The sequence below is a fragment of the Hylobates moloch genome, unplaced genomic scaffold, assembly GCF_009828535.3.
Source record: "Hylobates moloch isolate HMO894 unplaced genomic scaffold, HMol_V3 SCAFFOLD_8, whole genome shotgun sequence".
NCBI classification, from domain to species: Eukaryota; Metazoa; Chordata; class Mammalia; order Primates; family Hylobatidae; genus Hylobates; species Hylobates moloch.
Window position 1 is genome coordinate 78,476,810 of NW_026652283.1, and position 25,145 is coordinate 78,501,954.

At 39.3% G+C, this 25,145-nt stretch overlaps 1 protein-coding gene across 4 annotated transcripts in view; it reads right to left on the reverse strand.

Moving 5' to 3' along the window:
• DOCK3 (dedicator of cytokinesis 3) overlaps positions 1–25,145 on the reverse strand; it is a 649,329-nt gene that overhangs the window by 435,582 nt on the left and 188,602 nt on the right. For all 4 annotated transcript variants that reach the window (XM_032161429.2, XM_032161424.2, XM_058442283.1 and 1 more), the window contains exon 4: positions 23,115–23,170. In XM_032161429.2, the coding sequence (XP_032017320.1) occupies positions 23,115–23,170 (56 nt within the window). The remainder of the gene's footprint in view (positions 1–23,114; positions 23,171–25,145) is intronic.

Below are 25,145 nucleotides of genomic sequence, written 5' to 3' on the forward strand. Positions count from 1 at the left end.
TATATAAAAATTGGTTACATGAATTGGAATTATCTTGGCATACCCAACTAAATTAATGTCAAGAGACTGGGTCAGGGGAGGAGAGAAACACTCAGGCACAAAGCACCTGTCCAACGGTTATATCACAAGCCAGCTGCCAAAATGGCCTGCTATAACTTTGGGAGGCCGAGGTGGGTGGAGCACCTGAGGTCAAGAGTTTGAGACCAGCCTGGCCAACATGGTAAAACTCCAACTGTACTAAGAATACAAAAATTAGCCAGGCTTGGTGGTGCGTGCCTTGTAATCCCAGCTACTCAGGAGGCTGAGGCAGGAGAATCACTTGAACCCGGGAGGCAGAGGTGGCAGTAAGCCAAGATTGTGTCATTTGCACTCCAGCCTGGGCGACAGAGTGAGACTCTGTCTCAAAAAAAAAAAAAAAAAGACTAGTTTTACCTAGTAGCTGCTGAAATGAACTGCCATGACTTTAAGAACAGTTTTACCTACTGCCATCACTCACCCAACCAATCAGAGCTTGCCAGCTCTCAAAAACTTCACTAGCATTAGTAAGTTTTCTTTCAAAATAATATGTAACATTTCTCTAATAAAACCCCAACCTTCTGTTTCTTCTTCGGACACAAAGAAGACTACCCTGTCTGTGTGTATGCCCTGAATGGCCATTCTGCTTTCCTAAATAAAACTTTTTTTTTTTAAGGAGGCAGAGTCTTGCTATGTTTCCCAGGCTGGAGAGTAGTGCCTATTCACAGGCATGATCATAGTGCACTATGGCCTCGAACTCCTGGGCTCAAGCAATCCTCCTGCCTCAGCCTCCCAAGGAGCCAAGACTACAGGTATGTGCCAATATGCCTGGCCTTCCAAATAAAATGCTTTGTTTAGAGATTTGTCTCGATATTTTTATTTGACTTTGACAGATGATTGAGACAATTTGATATATACAAAATACTACTTGGAAGAATAATATCTAATCAGGAAACCAGGACTGCAAAAAGCTTAATGCTCACTTTCCTGATGCTCATGCAAGAGTTCATTTTCTCTTTCAGCTTCATCACTCATATAGCCAAAAATCAAACAAGTTTTGATCCTAAGGATTGCTGAATTACAAGATCAGTTGAATTCACGGCCTTTTCATTAAAATTAAGATAAAAGGCAGGGTAATGACATAAAAATAACGGTAACCTGTGAATCAGAATGGAGACAGAAGAAAGACATGGGATAACTTAGGAAAGTCTGAGCTCCACCCCTAGTAAACCTTCTTTTGGCATCAGAAAAAGTCCCTCCTTTTCGGCTGATGAGGGTATCCTTGCCTTGCTTACATACTGTGAGATTACATCACCTGAGTGAATTATCTTGCAAAGAGAAGCCCATTTTCCTTAGACCCTACACCACCCACATAACTGTCCCCAGTGTCCTGTAAATTCAATCTGTTTACTTTCCCAGCCATCCTGAAAAGAATGCTGTGAAAGAAATAGTAGCTATAGAGGAGCTCAACTTCATGAACTTTCCCTCACCAAGGCTGATCTGACACCACAACTGCTGAATCAGAACTGACTGGTAGCAGTAGGCAACCCTGAGACTTGGATGTGGTACACATACTCCAGGTGGATTAGCCAACTGCCTATAGGCAAGTTCATACTTTTGACCCCATTCATGACAAACAGGATGAGATTTGGACTTACTTTCCCTGGCTGCTTCATTTCTGGAAACATAACCTTCAGTAGACTATTCAATACCCGATTTGCCATAACACTCTTGCATACAAAACTGGAATATGAGCAAGGAATTCATTTTAAACACAAAGAAGGAAGATAAGGAGCTGACACTCACAGATCAACCGATCTTACTAATTACTTCATCACCAAGAGCAACAGACTGTATAGAACAATAGACAAGACTATAGAAGACTTTGTTATACTAGCTTTTTTAAGGATGGGGCAATCCACAAATTGTGACAATTATCCTGAACCAGTAACTAATATGAAGTTATGTTTCTCCCATAGCCACAATACATGGGTCCAGAAACATGAAGTAGAAATGTAAAAGACAACTTCTCATTCTCACACCTAATGACTCACTTGCAAATTTTTTGCTTTCTATCTTTGAGGACTCTGGCTCAAAGGCCAGGGAAACATGCATATACAGATAAGAATATGATTCAATTATATTGAAGCTGAGATTCCCATGAGGCCATTTCAGGTTCAGGTTACCCCTGCCACTGAGCAAACAAACAAACAAAAACAGAGGCAGTTTTGGCATTGGTTGGCATGATTTTTACAAGTCTTCAACAGAAATACTTTTGGTGCTATACAACAGAGTAGGAAGAAGCATGAATGGAACCCAAAAGATCCCCAGAGAATATCATAATACTACCGTGCTCTGTGGTAAAAATTAGTGGAAGAGTACAGCATCCCTCTGCATATTGAACCATCAAGGGCTCAAACACCACAGTTAAGCAGTACCTAGCTAAGGCAAAGAAATTATAAAATGGGAGGTAAAGAAATCATTAACACGAATTAATGTCTGTGACCAGGTAGAGAAACATGTCTGTAATATCCATGATATATTACTCCTTGCTATGTCATGTATATATTTATAAATTTAACTTCATTGAGTTTTCCCCTCTTCCATTCCTCAGTGATTATTTCCCCACCTATTTTTAAAAAGGTAGTGATAAGGTTTAGCTTTACACTAAAATATACAATTTACAGAATAGCAAAAGAGAAACATTATAAAACTAAAGGAGAATATTCGTGAGATTATCAATTAGTAAATTTATATTAAGTATTAAATATTGTGGAATACAGCTAAGGCATTATATAGAGGTAATTCCATAATATTCAATTCTTGCATGACAAAAGACTAAAAATAAAAACCACTATGTAAAATAGCGTGGAGTGTCCTTAGAGAACTAAAAGTAGAACTACCATTGATCCATCAATCCCACTACTGGGAATCTACGCAGAGGAAAAGAAGTCATTATACAAAAAAAGATACTTGCACACGCATGTCTATAGGAGCACAATTCACAATTGCAAAAATGTGGAACCAGCCCACATGCCCATCAATCAACAACTGGATAAAGAAACTGTGGTATATACATATATGATGGAAGACTACTCAGACATAAAAAGGAATGAATTGATGGCATTCACAGCAACCTGGATGAGACTGAAGTCTATTATTCTAAGTGAAGTAACTCAGAAATGGAAAACCAAGCATCGTATGTTCTCATTCATAAGTGGGACTAAGCTAGGAGGATGAAAAGGCATAAGAATGATGCAATGGACTTTGGGGACTCAGGGAAAAGGTGGGAAGAGGGTGAGGCATAAAAATACAACAAATTGGGTGCAGTGTATACTGCTTGGGTGATGGGTACACCAAAATCTCACAAATCACCACTAGAGAACTTTCTCATGTAACCAACCACCACCTGTTCCCCAAAAACCTATGGAGAGAAAAAAATTAAAAAAAAAAAAGACTAAAAATAAACTGGCTAAGTGCATAAACCTTAAAATTGACAAGAACAACAAACAAAAGTACAAAACTTCAGAGGTGGAGGAGGTTCCAAGACGGCCGAATAGGAACAGCTCCAGTCTACAGCTCCCAGCGTGAGCAACACAGAAGATGGGTGATTTCTGCATTTCCAACTGAGGTACCAGGTTCATCTCACTGGGGCTTGTCAGACAGTGGGTGCAGCCCATGGAGCAGGGCAGGGCATTGCCTCACGTGGGAAGTGCAAGGGGTCGGGGAATTCCATTTCCTGGCCAAGGAAAGCCATGACAGACAGTAACTGGAAAATTGGACACTCCAACCCTAATACAGTGCTTTTCCAACAGTCTTAGAAAACAGCACACCAGGAGATTATATCCTGTGCCTGGCTCGGAGGGTCCTATGCCCACGGAGCCTCGCTCACTGCTAGCACAGCAGTCTGAGATCAAACTGCAAGACGGCAGTGAGGCTAGGGGAGGGGTGTCCGCCATTGCTGAGGCTTCAGTAGGTAAACAAAGTGGCTGGGAAGCTTGAACTGGGTGGAGCCCATGGCAGCTCAAGGAGGCCTGCCTGCCTCTGTAGACTCCACCTCTGGGGGAAAGGCATAGCTGAACAAAAGGCAGCAGAAACTTCGGCAGACTTAAATGTCCCTGCCTGACAGCTTTGAAGAGAGTAGTGGTTCTCCCAGCACAGAGTTTGAGACCTGAGAATGGACAGACTGCCTCCTCAAGTGGGTCCTTGACCCTCGAGTGGCCTAACTGGGAGACACCTCCCAGTAAGAGCCAACTGACACCGAATACAGCCAGGTGCCCCTCTAAGAGGAAGTTTCCAGAGGAAGGATCAGGCAGCAACATTTGCCATTCTGCAATATTTGCTGTTTGGCAGCCTCTGCTGGTGATACTCAGGCAAACAGGGTCTGGAGTGGACCTCCAGCAAACTCCAACAGACCTGCAGCAGAGGGTCTTGACTGCAGGAAGGAAAACTAACAAACAGAAAGGACATCGACACCAAAACCCCATCTGTACGTTACCATCATCAAAGACCAAGGTAGATAAAACCATCAGGATGGGGAGAAACCAGAGCAGAAAAGCTGCAAATTCTAAAAATCAGAGCACCTCTTCTCCTCCAAAGGAATGCAGCTCCTCCCTAGCAACGGAACAACGCTGGATGGGGAATGACTTTGATGAGTCGAGAGAAGAAGGTTTGAGATGATCAGTAATAACAAACTTCTTCAAGTTAAAGGAGGATGTTCAAACCCGTCGCAAAGAAGCTAAAAACCTTGAAAAAAGATTAGACGAATGGCTAACTAGAATAAATAGCATAGAGAAGACCTTAAATGACCTGATGGAGCTGAAAACCATGGCATAAGAACTACGTGACACACAAGCTTAAGCAGCCAATTTGATCAAGTGGAAGAAAGGGTATCAGTGACTTAAGATCAACTGAATGAAATAAAGCAGAAGAGAAGTTAGAGAAAAAAGAGTAAAAATAAATGAACAAAGTCTCCAATAAATATGGGACTGTGTGAAAAGATCACTTATCACACTTATTCCAAAATTGACCACATAATTGGAAGTAAAACATTCCTCAGCACATGCAAAAAAACAGAAATTGTAACAAACTATCTCTCAGACCACAGTGCAATCAAACTAGAACTCAAGATTAAGAAACTCACTCTAAACTGCTTAACTACCTGGAAACTGAACAACCTGCTCCTGGATGACTACTGGGTACATAACAAAATAAAGGCAGAAATAAAGATGCTCTTTGAAACCAATGAGAACAAAGACACAACATACCAGAATCTCTGGGACACATTCAAAGCAGTGTGTAGAGGGAAATTTATAGCACTAAATGCCCACAAGAGAAAACAGGAAAGTTCTAAAACGGACACGCTAACATCACAATTAAAAGAACTAGAAAAGCAAGAGCAAACACATTCAAAAGCTAGCAGAAGGCAAGAACTAAGATCAGAGCAGAACTGAAGGAGATAGAGACACAAAAAACCCTTCAAAAAATCAATGAAGCCAGGAGCTGGTTTTTTGAAAAGATCAACAAAATTGATAGACCACTAGCAAGAATAATAAAGAAGAAAAGAGAGAAGAATCAAATAGACGCAATAAAAAATGATAAGGGGGTATCACCACCGATCCCACAGAGATACAAACTACTGTCAGAGAATACTATAAACACCTCTACACAAACAAACTAGAAAATCTAGAAGAAATGGATAAATTCCTGGACACATACACCCTCCCAAGACTAAATCAGGAAGAAGTCGAATCCCTGAATAGACCAATAATAAGCTCTGAAATTGAAGCAATAATTAATAGCCTCCCAACCAAAAAAAGTCCAGGACCAGACGGATTCACAGCCGAATTCGACCAGAGGTACAAGGTGGAGCTGTTAGCATTCCTTCTGAAACTATTCCAATCAATAGAAACTAAGACGGAATCTTCCCTAACTCATTTTATGAGGCCAGCATCATCCTGATACCAAAGCCTGACAGAGACACAGCAAAAAAAGAGAATTTTAGACCAATATGCCTGATGAACATCGATACAAAAATCCTCAATAAAATACTGGCAAACCGAATCCAGCAGCACATCAAAAAGCTTATCCATCATGATCAAGTGGGCTTCATCTCTGGGATGCAAGGCTGGTTCAACATACACAAATGAGTACATGTAATTCAGCATATAAACAGAACCAAACAGAAAAACCAGGTGGTTATCTCAATAGATGCAGAAAAGGCCTTTGACAAAATTCAACAGCCCTTCATGATAAAAACTCCCAATAAATTAGGTATTGATGGGATGTATCTCAAAATAATAAGAGCTATTTATGACAAACCCACAGCCCTTATCATACTGAAGGGGCAAAAACTGGAAGCATTCACTCTGAACACTGGCACAAGACAAGGATGCCCTCTCTCACCACTCCTATTCAACATAGTGTTGGAAGTTCTGCTCAGGGCAATCAGGTAGGAGAAAGAAATAAAGGGTATTCAATTAGGAAAAGAGGAAGTCAAATTGTCCCTGTTTGCAGATGACATGATTGTATATTTAGAAAACCACATTGTCTCAGCCCAAAATCTCCTTAGGCTGATAAGCAACTTCAGCAAAGTCTCAGGATACAAAATCAATGTGCAAAAATCACAAGCATGTCTCTACACCAATAACAGACAGAGAGCCAAATCATGAGTGAATTCCCATTCACAATTGCTTCAAAGAGAATAAAACACCTAGAAATCCAACTTACAAGAGATGTGAAGGACCTCTTCAAGAAGAACTACAAACCACTGCTCAATGAAATAAAAAAGGACACAAACAAATGGAAGAACATTCCATGCTCATGGGTAGGAAGAATCAATATCGTGAAAATGGCCATACTGCCCAAGGTAATTTATAGATTCAATGCCATCCCCATCGAGCTACCAATGACTTTCTTCACAGAATTGGAAAAAACCACTTTAAAGTTCATATGGAACCAAAAAAGAGCCCGCATTGCCAAGACAATCCTAAGCAAAAAGAACAAAGCTGGAGGCATCACACTACCTGACTTCAAACTATACTACAAGGCTGCAGTAACCAAAACAGCATGGTACTGGTACCAAAACAGAGATATAGACCAATGGAACAGAACAGAGCCCTCAGAAATAATACCACACATCTACAACCATCTGATCTTTGAAACACCTGACAAAAACAAGAAATGGGGAAAAAATTCCCTATTTAATAAATGGTGCTCGGAAAACCAGCTAGCTATACGTAGAAAGCTGAAACTGGATCCCTTCCTTATACCTTATACTAAAATTAATTCAAGATGGATTAAAGACTTACATGTTAGACCTAAAACCATAAAAACCCTAGAAGAAAACCTAGGCAATACCATTCAGGTCATAGGCATGGGCAAGGACTTCATGACTAAAACACCAAAAGCAATGGCAACAAAAGCCAAAATTGACAAATGGGATCTAATTAAACTAAAGAGCTTCTGCACAGCAAAAGAAACTGCCATCAGAGTGAACAGGCAACCTACCAAATGGGAGAAAATTTTTACAATCTACCCATCTGACAAAGCACTAATATCCAGAATTTACAAAGAACTCAAACAAATTTACAAGAAAAAAACAACCCCATCAGAAAGTGGGCAAAGGATATGAACAGACACTTCTCAAAAGAAGACATTTATGCAGCCAAAAAACACATGAAAAAATGCTCATCATCACTGGCCATCAGAGAAATGCAAATCAAAACCACAATGAGATACTATTCACACCAGTTAAAATGGCGATCACTAAAAAGTCAGGAAACAACAGGTGCTGGAGAGGATGTGGAGAAATAGGAACACTCTTACACTGTTGGTGGGACTGTAAACTAGTTCAACCATTGTGGAAGACAGTGTGGCGATTCCTCAGGGATGTAGAACTAGAAATACCATTTGACCCAGCCAGCCCATTATTGGTTATATACCCAAAGGATTATAATCATGCTGCTATAAAGACACATGCACACGTATGTTTATTGCGGCACTATTCACAATAGCAAAGACTTGGAACCAACCCAAATGTCCATCAATGATAGACTGGATTAAGAAAATGTGGCACATATACACCATGGAATACTATGCAGCCACAAGAAAGGATGGGTTCATGTCCTTTGTAGGGACATGGATGAAGCTAGAAACCATCATTCTCAGCAAACTATCGCGTGGACAAAAAACCAAACACCGCATGTTCTCACTCATAGGTGGAATTGAACAATGAGAACACTTGGACACAGGAAGGGGAATATCACACACTGGGGCCTGTCGTGGGGTGGGGGGAGTGGGGAGAGATATCATTAGGAGATATACCTAATGTAAATGAGGAGTTAATGGGTGCAGCACACCAACATGGCACATATATAAATATGTATCAAACCTGCACGTGGTGCCCATGTACCCTAGAACTTAAAGTATAAAAAAAATACACATTTAAATAAAAAAAAAGAGCTGGTACCATTTCTACTAAAACTACTTGGAACCAATTAAAAGGAGGGACTTCTATCTAATTCACTCTATGAGGCCAGCAATATTTTGATACCAAAATCTGGCAGAGATACAACAAAAAAAGAAAATTTGAGGCCAATATACCTAATGAACACTGATGCAAAAATCCTCAACAAAATACTGGCAAACTGAATCCAGCAGATCATCAAAAGCTTATCCACTATGATCAAATCAGCTTCATCCTTGGGATGCAAGGCTGGCTAAACATACGCAAATCAATAAATGTAATTAAGCACATAAACAGAACTAAAGACAAAAACAACATGATTATCTCAATAGATGCACAAAAAGCCTTCAATAAAATTCAACATCCTTTCATGTTAAAAACTCTCAATAAACTAGGTATTAAAGGACTATAACTCAAAATAATAAGAGCCACATAGGACAAACCCATAGCCAATATCATATTGAAAAGGCAAAAGCTGGAAGCATTCCCTTTGAAAACTAGGACAAGAAAAGGATGCCCTCTCTCACCACTCCTATTCAACATAGCATTGGAAGTTCTGGTCAGGGCAGTCAGGCAAGAGAAATAAAATATTCAAATAGGAAGAGAGGAAGTCAAATTACCTTTGTTTGCAGATAACGTGATCCCATATCTAGAAAATCCCATCATCTCAACCCAAAAGCTTCTTAAGCAGATAGACCACATCGGCAAAGTCTCAGGATAAAGTCAACGGTACAAAAATCGATAGCATTCCTATACACCAACAACAGGCAAGCAAAGGGCCAAATCATGAATGAACTCTCATTCACAACTGCTATAAAGAGAATAAAATATCTAGAAATACCACTAACCAGACAGGTGTAGGACCTCTTCAGGGAGAACTACAAACCACTGCTTAAGGAAATCAGAGAGAACACAAATGGAACAATATGCCATGCTCATGGATAGGAAGAATCAATATTGTGAAAATGGCCATACTGCCCAAAGTAATTTACAGATTCAGTTCTATTCCCATAAACCTATCATTGACATTCTTCACAGAATTAGAAGAAACTACTTTAAAATTCCTATGAAACAAAAAGAGTCCAAATAGCCAAGATAATCCTAAGGAAAAAGAACAAGGCTGCAGGCATCACTATCCAACTTCAAACTATACTACAAGGCTCAAGTAACCAAAACAGCATGGTACTGGTACAAAAACAGACACACAGACCAATGGAACAGAACAGATAACTCAAAAATAAGACTGAACATCTATAGCCATCTGATCTTTGACAAACCTGACAAAAGCAAGCAATGGGGAAAGGATTCCCTATTTAATAAATGGTGCTGGGAGAACTGGCTAGCCATATGCAGAAAATTGAAACTGGACCCTTACATCTTACACAAAAATTAACTCAAGATGGATTAAAGACTTAAATGCAAAACCCAACACTATAAAAAACCCTAGAAGAATACTTAGGCAATATTATTCAGGACATAGGCACAGGCAAAGATTTCATGACAAAAATGCCAAAAGCAATTGCAACAAAAGCAAAAACTGACAGATGGGATCTAATTAAACTAAAGAGCTTCAGCACAGCAAAAGAAACTATCATCAGAGTGAACAGACAACCTACAGAATGGGAGACAGAATCTACAAGGAACTTAAACAAATTTAAAAGAAAAAAAACAACCACACTAAAAAGTGGGCAAATGACATGAACAGACATTTCCCAAAAGGAGACATACAAGGAGCCAACAAGACATACTGGGGCCTGTCAGGGGGGTGGTGGGAGAGAGAGAATCAAGAATAGCTGCTTTCTTTCTTTATGGCAAGATGGCTGAATAGGAACAGCTCCGGTCTGCAGCTCCCAGCGACATCAGTGCATAAGGTGGATGATTTCAACATTTCCAAGTGAGGTACACGGCTCATCTCATTGGGACTGGTTAGACAGTGGGTGCATCCCACAGAGGGTGAGCTGAAGCAGGGTAAGTTGTCGCCTCACCCGGGAAGAGCAAGAGGTCAGGGAATTCCCTCCCCTAGCCAAGGGTAGCCATGAGGGACTGTGCCTTGAGGAACAGTGCACTCTAGCCCAGTTACTATGCTTTTCCCATGGTCTTCACAATCAGCACACCAGGAGATTCCCTCGGGTGCCTACACCACCAGGGACGTGGGTTTCAAGCACAAAACTAGGTGACCATTTGGGCAGACACTGAGCTAGCTGCAGGATATTTTTTCACACTCCAGTGGTGCCTGGAATGTCAGCAAGACAGAACCATTCACTACCCTGGAAAGGGGGGTGAAGCCAGAGAGCCGAGTGGTCTAGCTCAGTGGATCACATTCCCATGGAGCCAAGCAAGCTAAGGTCCACTGTCTTGAAATTCTTGCTGCCAGCACACCAGTCTGAAGTTGACCTGGGACACTTGACCTTGGTGGGGGGAGGGGCGTCTGCCATTACTAAGGCTTGAGTAGGCAGTTTTCCCTTCACAGTGTAAACAAAGCCATCAGGAATTTCGAACTGGGAGGAGCCCACTATAGTTCAGCAAAGCCACTGTAGCCAGACTGCCTCACAGGATTCCTCCTCTCTGCGCAGGGCATCTCTAAAAGAAAGGCAGCAGCCCCATTCAGAGGCTTATAGATCAAACTCCCATCTCCCTGGGACAGAGCACCTGGGGGAAGGGGCAGCAGGGGGCACTGCATCAGCAGACTTAAATGTTCCAGCCTGTCAGTTCTCAAGAGAGGAGTGAATCTCCCAGCACATTGCTCAAGCTCTGCTAAGGGATAGATTGCCTCCTCAGGTGGGTCCCTTATCCCCGTGCCTCCTGACTAGGAGATACCTCCCAACAGACACCTGACAGACACCTTGTACCAGAGAGCTCTGGCTGGCATCTGGTGGGTGCCCCTCTGGGACAAAGCTTTTAGAGGAAGGAACAGGCAGCAATCTTTGCTGTTCTGCAGCCTCCGCTGGTGATACCCAGGCAAACAGGGGCAGGGTCTGAAGTGGACCTCCTGCAAACTCCGGCAGACCTGCAGCAGAGGGGCCTGACTGTTAGAAGGAAAACTAACAAACAGAAAGGAATAGCATCAACATTAGCAAAAAGGAGGTCCACACAGAAACCCCATCTGAAGGTCACCAACATCAAAGACCAAAGGTAGATAAATCCATGAAGATGAGGAAAAACCAGCACAAAAAGGCTGAAAATTCCAAAAATCAGAATGCCTCTTCTCCTCCAAAGGATCACAACTCCTCGCCAAGGGAACAAAACTGGATGGAGAATGAGTATGACAAATTGACAGAAGTAGGCTTTAGAAGGTGGGTAATAACAAACTCCTCCAAACTAAAGGAGCATGTTCCAACCCAATGCAAGGAAGCTAAGAACCTTGAAAAAAGGTTAGAAGAATTGCTAACCAGCATAACTGGTTTAAAGAAGAACATAAATGACCTCATGGAACTAAAAAACACAGCACAAGAACTTCGTGAAGCATACACAAGTATCAATAGCCGAACCAATCAAGTGGAAGAAGGGGTATCAGAGATTGAAGATCAACTTAATGAAATTAAGTGAGAAGACAAGATAAGAGAATAAAGAATGAAAAGAAATGAAAAAAGCCTCCAAGAAATATGGGACTATGTGAAAAGACCAAACCTACATTTGATTGGTGTACCTGAAAGTGACGGTGAGAATGGAACCAAGCTGTAAAACACTCTTCAGGATATTATCCAGGAGAACTTTTCCCCAACCTAGCAAGACAGGCCAACATTCAAATTCAGGAAATACGGAGACCACCACAAAGATACTCCTTGAGAAGAGTAACCCCAAGACAGATTTACCAAGGTTGAAATGAAGGAAAAAATGTTAAGAGCAGCCAGAGAGAAAGGTCAGGTTACCCACAACGGGAAGCCTATCAGACTAACAGCAGAAACCCTACAAGCCAGAAGAAAGTAGGGGGTAGGGGGGCAATGTTCAACATTCTTAAAGAAAAGAATTTGCAACCCAGATTTTCACATCCAGCCAAACTAAGCTTCATAAGTGAAAGAGAAATAAAATCCTTTACAGACAAGCAACTACTGAGAGATTTTGTCACCACCAGGCCTGCCTTACAAGAGCTCCAGAAGGAAGCACTAAATATGGAAAGGAAAAACTGGTACCAGCCATTGCAAGAACACACCAAATTGTAAAGACCATCAACACTACGAAGAAACTGCATCAAGTAACGGGCAAAATAACCAGCTAGCATCATAATGACAGGATCAAATTCACACATAACAATATTCACTTTAAATGTAAATGGGCTAAATGCCCCAATTAAAAGACACAGACTGGCAAACTGGACAAAGAGTCAAGACCCATCAGTATGCTGTATTCAGGAGACCCATCTCACGTGCAGAGACACACATAGGCTCAAAATAAAGGGATGAAGGAATATTTACCAAGCAAATGGAAAGCAAAAAAAACAGAGGTTGCAATCCTAGTCTCTGATAAAAAAGACTTTAAACCAAGAAAGATAAAAAAAGACAAAGAAGGGCATTACATAATGGTAAAGAGATCAATACAACAAGAAGAGCTAACTATCCTAAATATATATGCACCCAATACAAGAGCACCCAGATTCATAAAGCAAGTTCTTAGAGACCTACAAAGAGACAGAATCCCACACAATAACAGTGGGAGACTTTAACACCCCACTGTCAATATTAGACAGATCAACGAGACAGAAAATTAACAAGGATATTCAGGACTTCAACTCAGCTCTGGACCAAGAGGACCTAACAGACATTTACAGAACTCTTCATCCCAAATCAACAGAATATACATTCCTCTCAGCACTACATCGCACTTATTCTGAAATCGATCACATAATTGGAAGTAAAACACTCCTCAGCAAATGCAAAAGAATGGAAATCATAACAGTCTCTCAGACCACAGTGCAATCAAATTGGAACTCAGGATTGAGAAACTCACTCAAAACTGCACAACTACATGGAAACTGAACAACTTGCTCCTGAATGACTACTGGGTAAGTAATGAAATGAAGGCAGAAATAAAGATGTTCTTTGAAACCAAAAAGAACAAAGACACAACATACCAGAATCTCTGGGACACATTTAAAGAAGTGTGTAGAGGGGAATTTATAGCACTAAATGCCCACAAGAGAAAACAGGAAAGATCTAAAATTGACACCCTAACATCAAAATTAAAAGAACTGCAGAAGCAAGAGCAAACAAATTCAAAAGCTAGCAGAAGACAAGAAATAACTAAGATCAGAGCAGAACTGAAGGAGATAGAGACATAAAAAACTCTTCAAAATATCAAATCCAGGAACTGGTTTTTTGAAAAGATTAACAAAATAGGTAGACCGCTAGCCAGACTAATAAAGAAGAAAAGAGAGAAGAACCCAATAGACCCAATAAAGTGTGATAAAGGGGATATCACCACTGATCCCACAGAAATACAAACTACCATCAGAGAATACTATAAACACCTCTATGCAAATAAACTAGAAAATCTAGAAGAAATGGATAAATTCCTGGACACATACACCCTCCCAAGACTAAATCAGGAAGAAGTCGAATCCCTGAAGAGGCCAAAAACAAGTTATGAAATGGAGGCAGTAATTAATAGCCTACCAACCAATAAAAGCCCAGGACCAGACAGATTCACAGCCAAATTACATCAGGGGTACAAAGAGGAGCTGGTACCATTCCTTCTAAAAACTATTCCAAAAAACTGAAAAAGAGTGACTCCTCCCTAACTCATTTTATGAGGCCGGCATCATCCTGATACCAAAACCTGGCAGAGACACAACAAAAAGAGAAAATTTTAGGCCAATATACCTGATGAACATCGATGTGAAAATCCTCAATAAAATACTGGCAAACCGAATCCAGCACGTCAAAAACTTATCCACCACGATCAAGTCGGCTTCATCCCTGGGATGCAAGCCTGGTTCAACATACACAAATCAATAAATATAATCCATCACATAAACAGAACCAATGATAAAAACCACATGATTATCTCAATAGATGCAAAAAAAAGGCCTTCGACAAAATTCAGCAGCGCTTCAGGCTAAAAACACTCAATAAACTATACCAATTGAACGTATCTCAAAATAATAAGAGCTATTTATGAACCCACAGCCAATGTCATATTGAATGGGCAAAAGCTGGAAGCATTCCTTTTGAAAACTGGCACAAGACAAGGATGCCCTCTCTCACCACTCCTATTTAACACAGTGTTGGAAGTTCTGGCCAGGGCAATCAGGAAAGAGAAAGAAATAAAGGGTATTCAAATAGGAAGAGAGGAAATCAAATTGTCTCTGTTTGCAGATGACATGATTGTATATTTAGAAAAACCCCATCGTCTCAGCCCAAAATCTCCTTAAGCTGATAAGCAACTTCAGCAAACTCTCAGGATACATAATCAATGTGCAAAAATCACAAGCATTCTTATACACCAATAATAGACAAACAGAGAGCCAAATCATGAGTGAACTCCCATTCAAAATTGCTACAAAGAGAATAAAATACGTAGGAATACAACTCATGAGGGATGTGAAGGACCTCTTCAAGTGGAACTACAAACCACTGCTCAAGGAAATCAGAGAGGACACAAACAAATGGAAAAATATTCCATGTTCATGGATAGGAAGTATCAATATCATGAAAATGGCCATACTGCCCAAAGTAATTTATAGAGTCAATGCTATCCCCATCAAGCTACCACTGACTTTCTTCACAGTTTAGAAAAAAACTACTTTAAATTTCCTATGGAACCAAAAAAGAGCCCGTATAGCCAAAACGATCCTAAGCCAAAAGAACAAAGCTGGAGGCATCACCCTACCTGACTTCAAACTATACTACAAGGCTACATTAACCAAAACAGCAAGGTACTAGTACAAAACAGATATATAGACCAATGGAACAGAACAGAGGCCTCAGAAATAACACCACATGTCTACAACCATCTGATCTTTGACAAACCTGACAAAAACAAGCAATAGCGAAAGGATTCCCTACTTAATAAACGGTGTTGGTAAAACCAGCTAGCCATATGCAGAAAACTGAAACTGGACCCCTTCCTTACAGAACCTTATACAAATATTAACTCAAGATGGATTAAAGACTTAAACGTAAGACCTAAAACCATAAAAAACTCTAGAAAAAAACCTAGGCAATACCATTCAGGGCAGAGGCATGGACAAAGATTTCATGACTAAAACACCAAAAGCAATGGCAACAAAAGCTGAAATTGACAAATGGTGTCTAATTAAACTAAAAAGCTTCTGCACAGCAAAAGAAACTATCATCAGAGTGAAAAGGCAACCTACAGAATGGGAGAAAATGTTTGCAATCTCTCCATCTGACAAAGGGCTAATATCCAGAATCTACAAAGATTAAACAAATTTATAAGAAAAAAACAACTCCATCAAAAAGTGGGCAAAGGAGATGAACAGACACTTCTCAAAAGAAGACATTTATGTGGCCAACAAACACATGAAAAAAAGCTCATCATCACTGATCATTAGATAAATGCAAATCAAAACCACAATGAAATACCATCTCACGCCAGTTAGAATGGCAATCATTAAAAAGTCAGGAAACAACAGATGCTGGAGAGGATGTGGAGCAATAGGAACACTTTTACACTGTTCGTGGGAGAGTAAATTAATTCAACCATTGTGGAAGACAGTGTGGTGATTCCTCAAGGATCTAGAACCAGAAACACAAATTGACCCGGCAATCCCATTACTGGGTATATACCCAAAGGATTATAAATCATTCTACTATAGAGACACATGCATGGGTATGTTTATTGCAGCACTGTTCAGAATAGCAAAAACTTGGAACCAACCAACCCAAATGCCCTTCAATGATAGACTTGATAAAGAAAATGTGGCACATACACACCATGGAATACTATGCAGCCATAAAAAAGGGATGAGTTTATGTCCTTTGCAAGGACGTAGATGAAGCTGGAAACCATAATTCTCAGCAAACTAACACAGGAACAGAAGACCAAACACCACATGTTCTCACTCATAAGTGGGAGTTAAACAATGAGAACACATGGACATGAAGAGAGAAGCATCACACACTGGGACCTGTCAGGAGTTGGGGAGCTAGGGGAGGGATAGCATTAGGAGAAATACCTAATGTAGATGACGGGTTGATGGGCGCAACAAATCACCATGGCACACGTATACCTATGTAGCAAACCTGCACATTCTGCACATGTATCCCAGAACTTAAAGCATAATCAAAAAATTTAAAAAAGAAATCTTTGTATCCCCTTACCTCCCTGAGCATGCACATGGGTACACAGTTTATGATGGCCTGTGTACTGCCATTGCAATGCTCATTCCTGAATAAATATAATTTCCTTTAAAAAAAAGGAGAAGAAGAATAGCTAATGAATGCTGGGCTTAATATGTAGGTGATGGGTGATCTGTGCAGCAAACCACCATGGCACACGTTTATCTATATAACAAACCTGCACATGATGGACATGTACCCTGGAAGTTAAAATAAAAGTTGAAGGAAAAAAAGAGTTTTTCAAAGTTCTAAAAAAATAAGGGGGGGGGGAAATAAGGTCACTAAGCATTTCATATGGATGCTGAAATAAAAACTAAGATTACTCTTTTATGTGATTCATTTCTGATGTTTTTTGTTTGAGGGTTTTATCCCAATTGATAAAGAAAAAAAGCCATTAAAATTTCCTTTAATTGAAGAAGAAGTGGTAGAAACTACATCTTTAACATTACTGGAGCAATACTTTGAAAGTAAATCACTTAGCAGTCAGAATAACAATTTGGAATTGTGACCAAATAGTCAAATACAGCTGGGAGACTTAGAATTCAACAGAACATTGTTTTAACACTTAAGAATTGTGTGACCTAACAGATGGGAAGAATATATAAGAATAAAGCTTAATTAACCAACTATGTAAACAGAACCAATCATTATTCACAGTTCCCTTAAAAGTAATTAAGATTTGCTAAACTTAAAAGATTTGCATGCTGTAAAAAAAAAAAAATCAAGAACAAAAACCTGACAATTTTAATTCTCAACAAATGTTTTATTGTTGGTGACACAATTTACATATTTTATATTGTGCATCTACTAACAAGTTTTGTATAGTTATTCTTAATACTTTTAACTTATACTAAAATTATTTATATACTGTCTTTACAGTATTCAAATATTCTGTATATGTGTATGTATTTGCCTTTGCCTGTGAATTGTATACTTTTGTATGCTTTCATGTTGCTGTACAGCATCATTTTGTTTCACATTAAAGAACTCCTTTTAGCATTTTTTATAAGGCAGATCTAGTGGTGATGAACACCCTCAGTCCTATCTGGGAAAGCCTTTCTCTCTACTTCATTTCTGAAGGACAGTTTTGCTGGGTACTGGTTGACAGGGTTTTTTGTTTCCTTCAGTATTTTGAATATATCATCCTGCTCCCTTCTGGCCTACAAGGTTTTGGCTGAGAAATCTGCTGACAGCAGATTTAGGGAGGCTCTCTTATATAAGACAAGTCCTTTTCATCTTGCTACTTTCAAAATTCTCTTTGACTTTGGGCAATTTGACCACAATGCATCTCAGCATGGATTTCTTTGGATTCTTTTTTTATTATACTTTAAGTTCTAGTGTACGTGTGCACAACGTGCAGGTTTGTTACATAGGTATACAAGTGCCATGTTGGTGTGCTGCACCCATTAACTCGTCATTTACATTAGGTATATCTCCTAATGCTATCTCTCGCCCCTCCCCCCTCCCCTTACCAAACGAGAGGCCCCGGTGTGTGATGTTCCCCTTCCTGTGTCCAAATGTTCTCATTATTCAATTCCCACCTATGAGTGAGAACATGCGGCGTTTGGTTTTTTGTCCTTGTGATACTGTGCTGAGAATGATGGCTTCCAGCTTCATCCATGTCCCTACAAAGAACATGAACATCTTAAAGGGGTTGTTTGGACTTCAAGGATCAATGTTCATTTCCCTCCCCAGATTTGAGAAGTTTTCAGCCATTGCTTCTTTAAATAAGTTTCCTGCTCCTTTCTTTTCCTTGCTCTCTCTCTTCCTCTCTCTCCTGTCCCCCTTCTGATAATTCCATATTGAGCATATTGGTTTGCTTGATGGTATCCCATTAGTTTCTCAGGATTTCTTCACTCTTTTTCCTTTTTGATTCTCTGAATGGATCATTTCAAATGACCTATCTTCAAGATGACTCGCTCCTCTATTTGATCAAGAATGCTGTTGAAGTTCTCTATAGAATTTTCATATTACCTATTGTATTCTTCAGCTCCAGAATTTGTTTGGTTCTTTGCTTTCTTATGGTTTCTATCTCTTTGTTGGTATTCTCATTATTTTCACTTTTCATTTTCCTCATTTAATTTAGTTGTCTGTATTCTCTTGTAACTCATTTAGTTAAGTAATCTTTAAGACTATTATTTTGAGTTGTCTTGAGGGCAATTCATAGAACTCCTTTTCTTTAGGGTCTGTTATTGAATATTTATTTTGTTCCTTTGATTGTGTCATGTATTCCTGATTCTTCATCTTCCTTGCAGCTTTGCTTTGGGGCCTGCACATTTGAAGAAACAACCACTTCTCCCAGTCTTTACGGACTGACTTCAATAGACAAACACCCTCACCAATCAGCCCAACTCAGATTCTGGGAACCTCTCAAATCTTTTCTATGAATGTACGCACTTCATTCCTCCATCCATCCTGAGAGTCTCAGGGTTCTGTGCCTTCTCCCAATCTCACAAAGAAATGATGGCCACAGTAAGCTGCCCATCTCTTTTCCCTAAGGCAGTACTCTTAAAATTCCAGGATGTATGCTTCATTCTTCTCTTTCCCTTCTGAGGGAGAAGACTCACAGATATGCATCTTCTCCCAAACCTGCAGAGCTCTACTGGCCACAATTGCCTGCCCTCCACTTTTCTCTAGAGTGATGCATTGAAATGATGGGATATTGCTCCCACTCCTCATCCTCCCTCCTGCAGAAATCTTAGGGTTGTGCACTTTTCCCAATCTTGCAGAGGCAAGCTAGCTGCAGTGAGCCTCTCACTCCTTTTCTTTGTTCTTAGCTTCCCCCGCATGTTTAAATTATACTGGCTACTCCAGCACTCTGGGTGAGTGGGATAGAAAAAGGTCTTTCAAGCAGCACCCACAAATGTTAAAGATGTTTGATGTACAGTCCTCTTTTTCTTTGCCCCACTGGAAGAGTCACAGTCTCGGACAAATTCTCTCTTAACCAGCTGGGAGAAGGGACTGACAAAGGTAAGAGTGAAATTGCTCTTCTTAGCCATTTCAATGTGTCTACTCTCTGTTTTGTGCTCCTCTGGAGTACTGCAACTTCTTCACTGGATACTGGACCTCTTAGAAGGTATTTTTCTTGGTATACGATTGTTAAATCTGTGTTTCTGTAGGGGGATGAGAGCTGAAACTTCTTATTCTGCCAAATTGCTGATGTCATGAAAGACTACTACTTTCTGGTTGGGTTCTATTCCACTACAACACAGTAAAATGAAAAATTATCTGGAGAAAAAGGCCAAAGTAAACATGAAGCTCCCCTTGTGTGCATCCCTTCCTTCAAAGATCATAGCCCCTCAAGATCTTGCCCAACCAATTGTTCTCCAGTGCCTGCAGACAATTGTTTTTTAATATTTTCTCCAGATTTTAGAATTCTTATTCTGGACCATCAACTTATTGGACATTTGGATATGGAGGTCAATTCCAAATAGCTTTCTAAGATTTATATCCCACTTCCAGCAAATATGGCTGCTCTGTGTGTAATTTTATGTACAGCCGCATCACTTCTACTTTCCTGAGGCAAACTGAATCCAGGTAGGGATTCTTCTCCTAGCAAAGTGTTCCCCAATGTCCTTTATAACTATCATAAATGGGACATATGACTCATGAACTTAGGATAAGTTCCTCATCATCAGAAAGTGTATGATTTTGCTGGTATTTTCTAAGGCACTCTATTTCTGCATCCCTAGATATTATCTGTATCTCCTTTTCTCACCTTGGTCCCTCACAGCTTCTGTCCACTTTCAGCTCTGATCAGCCTCATTACTGATAAATGAAGGATATTATTTCTGAATTATATGATAAGCCATTCACATTCAGAAAATGTTTTTAGCACTTTCCAAAATATATGCTTTGCTAATCCCAAGTCGAAATACTCTCTTTTCCTTTTCCCACACTTCTATCCAGGCTTGATACTTTTGATAGTCCTTACTTATAAACTTGAGATGGCAGACTATTTGTTGCAAACGTTCATAAACATGAGATGTATAAGTTGTTTTTCTTTTTTATGTCCTTATGGCTTTACATGTTTTGTAAAAGGAGAAGGGGAAGAATAAGAAGTATGCTTTTTTTCTTGTAAATTTGTTTGAGTTCATTGTAGATTCTGGATATTAGCCCTTTGCCAGAATCTACAATGAACTCAAACAAATTTACAAGAAAAAAACAAACAACTCCATCAAAAAAGTGGGCGAAGGACATAAACAGACACTTCTCAAAAGAAGACATTTATGCAGCCAAAAAACACATGAAAAAATGCTCATCATCACTGGCCATCAGAGAAATGCAAATCAAAACGACAATGAGATACCATCTCACACCAGTTAGAATGGCCATCATTCAAAAGTCAGGAAACAACAGGTGCTGGAGAGGATGTGGAGAAATAGGAACACTTTTATACTGTTGGTGGGACTGTAAACTAGTTCAACCATTGTGGAAGTCAGTGTGGCGATTCCTCAGGGATCTAGAACTAGAAATCCCATTTGACCCAGCCATCCCATTACTGGGTATATACCCAAAGGATTATAAATCATGCTGCTATAAAGACACATGCACACATGTTTGTTGCGGCACTATTCACAATAGCAAAGACTTGGAACCAACCCAAATGTCCAACAACGATAGACTGGATTAAGAAAATGTGGCACATATACACCATGGAATACTATGCAGCCATAAAAAATGATGAGTTCATGTCCTTTGTAGGCACATGGATGAAACTGGAAATCATCATTCTCAGTAAACTATCGCAAGGACAAAAAACCAAACACCACATGTTCTCACTCATAGATGGGAATTGAACAATGAGAACTCATGGACACAGGAAGGGGAACACCACACTCCGGGGACTGTTGTGGGTTGGGGGGAGGGACAGCATTAGGAGATATACCTAATGCTAAATGATGAGTTAATGGGTGCAGCAAACCAACACGGCACATGGATACATATGTAACAAACCTGCACATTGTGCACATGTACCCTAAAACCTAAAGTATAATAAATAAATAAATAAATAAATAAATAAATAAATAAATAAGCTAGTTGTGGATTCATATCAGAATCTTCTAAGTTATATTCTTACTATTTCCCCAACACAAATTTTATATTGGAAGGCATACAAGACAATTAATAATAACTATCATCTCCAAATCTATTCTTCTAAGGACTAATCATGAGGCTGCAATCGCAAACTGTGTTTTGCTGTCTCCTTTGCCAGCTGGGAGCATTAGAAAGATACTGTGGAAAAGAAGGTAAAGAGGTGTGTTTCCTGCTGTTCCTGTAAACAATTTCTTTCACAGTGAAAATTGGTTCCAGCCTCCAGCTGCTTTTGGCATTCCCCAAAACAGCCTCATTACCACCTTCTTTATACATACCGACAGTAGCTATTTGATATTCCCTCCTGAAATTTCTGAGCTCCAGTATCTCAAGATCTAATTTCTGAGTTCCTGGGTTTCGGTATCTCCACCATTATTAATGTGTAGGCCGCTTTATGCAGTTATAATCTATGGGTTACATCAGTATTTCCTCTTTTGTTCTTTCACTCTTCAAACGTGTGTAAATAATTGCCCACATTAAATTCTACCTCATAAAGTGACTCATGTTTCTATTTTCCTGAATGAACCATAACTGACCAGAAGGTTACTCTGATGCTTACTCACCCTCCAGTCAAGAACAGTATTTCTACTTTAGGAAGCTACCTTGGTTACAAATTATACAGTACCTAAATTTCATGTTTTAAAATAATAAACTTTGAAAAATAAAATCGAAACTATAATACTTATTATTAAACATGACAAAGAATTTTTTGAAAACTCATTCATATTCCCAACATGCAAAAACAAGTGTTAGCATTTTGATATATTTATTTCTTGTCTCTTTTTAGGCAGATCGCTTTGTTTTTAAAATCTGTGATCAAACCGTTTTGTATATTGTCTTCTTATGGTTAAGGTATACCTTTAAACTTTTTCAATTTCAACTTGCAAATAAAAAATTTTAAAAGTCTCTTTCACTTTGTAAAAACAAAATGACATATTTAACTCCTACCCTATGAATGACTATGCTCAAAATAGTACATAATTTTTTAAAACATACTGCATGCCTAATTGATTTTATAAAATTCACAGCTAACGTCATTTCTTCCATATACAAGAAAACAGATTAAAGTTGTCTGTATTTTAAGAAAACATTATTCTCTCAAAATTACATGATAAAGCATGTACATTTTTGCCAGGAAAACATATCAATTGTATATTTTACATTATGAACCAAAACGAAAAACAATCTTCCTCTGTAGCCTATAAAAATTGTAAATAAATTTAGTAAGGCCAATTACTCACCCCCTATTACTGACAATTGCCTTTTTCAAGTGAATGTAATTTGCAGGAAAGATCCCCTGTAAAAGAGAAAATATTTCCTGTTAGAAAAAATAAATTGTGATTAACATTCCATATGTACAAAAATAGCAATCAGATTTCAGCACAGAAACATAGTAGATCTCCTGCTACAGCAACCACTTTGCATATTAAGTATGCAGAGCTGTACAAAGTATATTAGGTAGGAATTTCACGGCCATATGCAATCAAAATCTATCCTCAGGAGACAACTGTGATCTTTAGCACTGCAAAAATAAAACTTTAAATTTTAATTTTAAAAGAGTTATAGATTAGAGATGGTCCATCAATTCACTCTCCAGAAATAGTATTATGTACAGAACTTGTCATGTATCTCCAAAACGAATATCATCATCTAACCAACAACTTACAGATTATCTAGCTCTGAGCTAGAAAAACAATTCTCAGACTCTAGCTAACACTAATATTCACAGGAGTGAATCAATTTTAGAACTTCTAAAATATGTCTTCTTTTACTCTTTCCAAAACTGTTTCTATTTTGTTATTTACCATAATTTGATTTCAATTCCTAAAGAATAAGTAGCGTATTTTAAAAAAAAAAAAAAACCACATCAGTTTTTCAGTCAATGTTTTGCCCCCATCTCCTGATGTATAAAATGCTCTTTAAATAAAACATGAATGGCTTACAGGTTTGGCGGCTCATGCTTGTAATCCCAGCACTTTAGGAGCCTGAGGTGGGAGAACTGCTAGAGGCCAGGACTCCATGACTAGTCTGGGCAACATAGCAAGACTCTGTCTCTACAAACAATTAAAAAGTTAGCCAGGTGTGATGGTGCACACCTGTAGTCCTAGCTACTTGGGAGGGTGACTTGAGCCCAGAAGTTTGGGGCTACAGTGAGCTATGATAGCACCACTATACTCTAGCCTATGTGACAGAGAAAGAACCTGTCTTAAACACACCCACACACACACGGCCTAAATATATTTTATACTCTTTGGCCCACACTACCACCAATAATCATCCAAATGAAGGCTATAAGCAATTAGACTACAATAATGAGTTTTGTATTTTGGCTCATAATAAAAGACAGCATATACTAATGTAAAATCCTAATATGGGAGAATATAGAGACTTAAAAAAAGGATTCAAAAAGCAACTGCATGTAACCATAGCTAAATGATGACTATTGTTTATCTGTTTTAAAAAAAACAATTGATAGTAAAAAACTTTAAAATATACATGCTTGGCATACACTTCTGGGAAGATGAAATAAACATACTTTTCAGTATTTCTCCAAATAAACACCTAGTGCATACCTAAAAACTCTGGAATATATATATACATATATATATCTCCAAAATAAAAAATACTCTGAAAGGTGGAGACAAGAAGGCAGACCAACTAGGGAATGTGGGAGACACAAAATAACATAGTGGTGAATTCCCTAGTTTATCTTTTTGCCATATGTATCAGGCTATTTTAAAGTGAAGAAGCTGGAAACCTGGAAACACCAACAGGCACAGACAGAAAGAAACTCCAACAAAAACTTGCTCTCTCTAGCCAAAGAACCAGGAAAAGGTCATCCTATTAAGACAGAAAACTTTTAAACAATAACCACTACACTGCTGTCAAACAGCACCCCCTTCTGCCCCCCACCCCAAAAAACTGTGACCTAATCCCCGCCCACACAAGCAAGGTCAATTGGAGATACTAGACTTTCACCATCATCAGGCAGTAACGAAGCATTCAAACCCACATTGGGGTAATGTAAGAGGTGGCTGACTGTTTAGGGACCCCAAAACCTTCTACTCCAGTAGCTAATAACAAGCTCCCACCACACAGTGGCAGTGGAGATTGCCTGGATTATCTGGACTTACACCCCTAACCAGCATTAATAGGACTCCCTCTGTCAGCCTTCTCTGGTGGTATCAGAACTGCCCAATGCGACAGTTGCACTGAAAAAGTACATGAAGAAAATAATGACATACTAGTGAGGATGTGACTCAACCTCATTC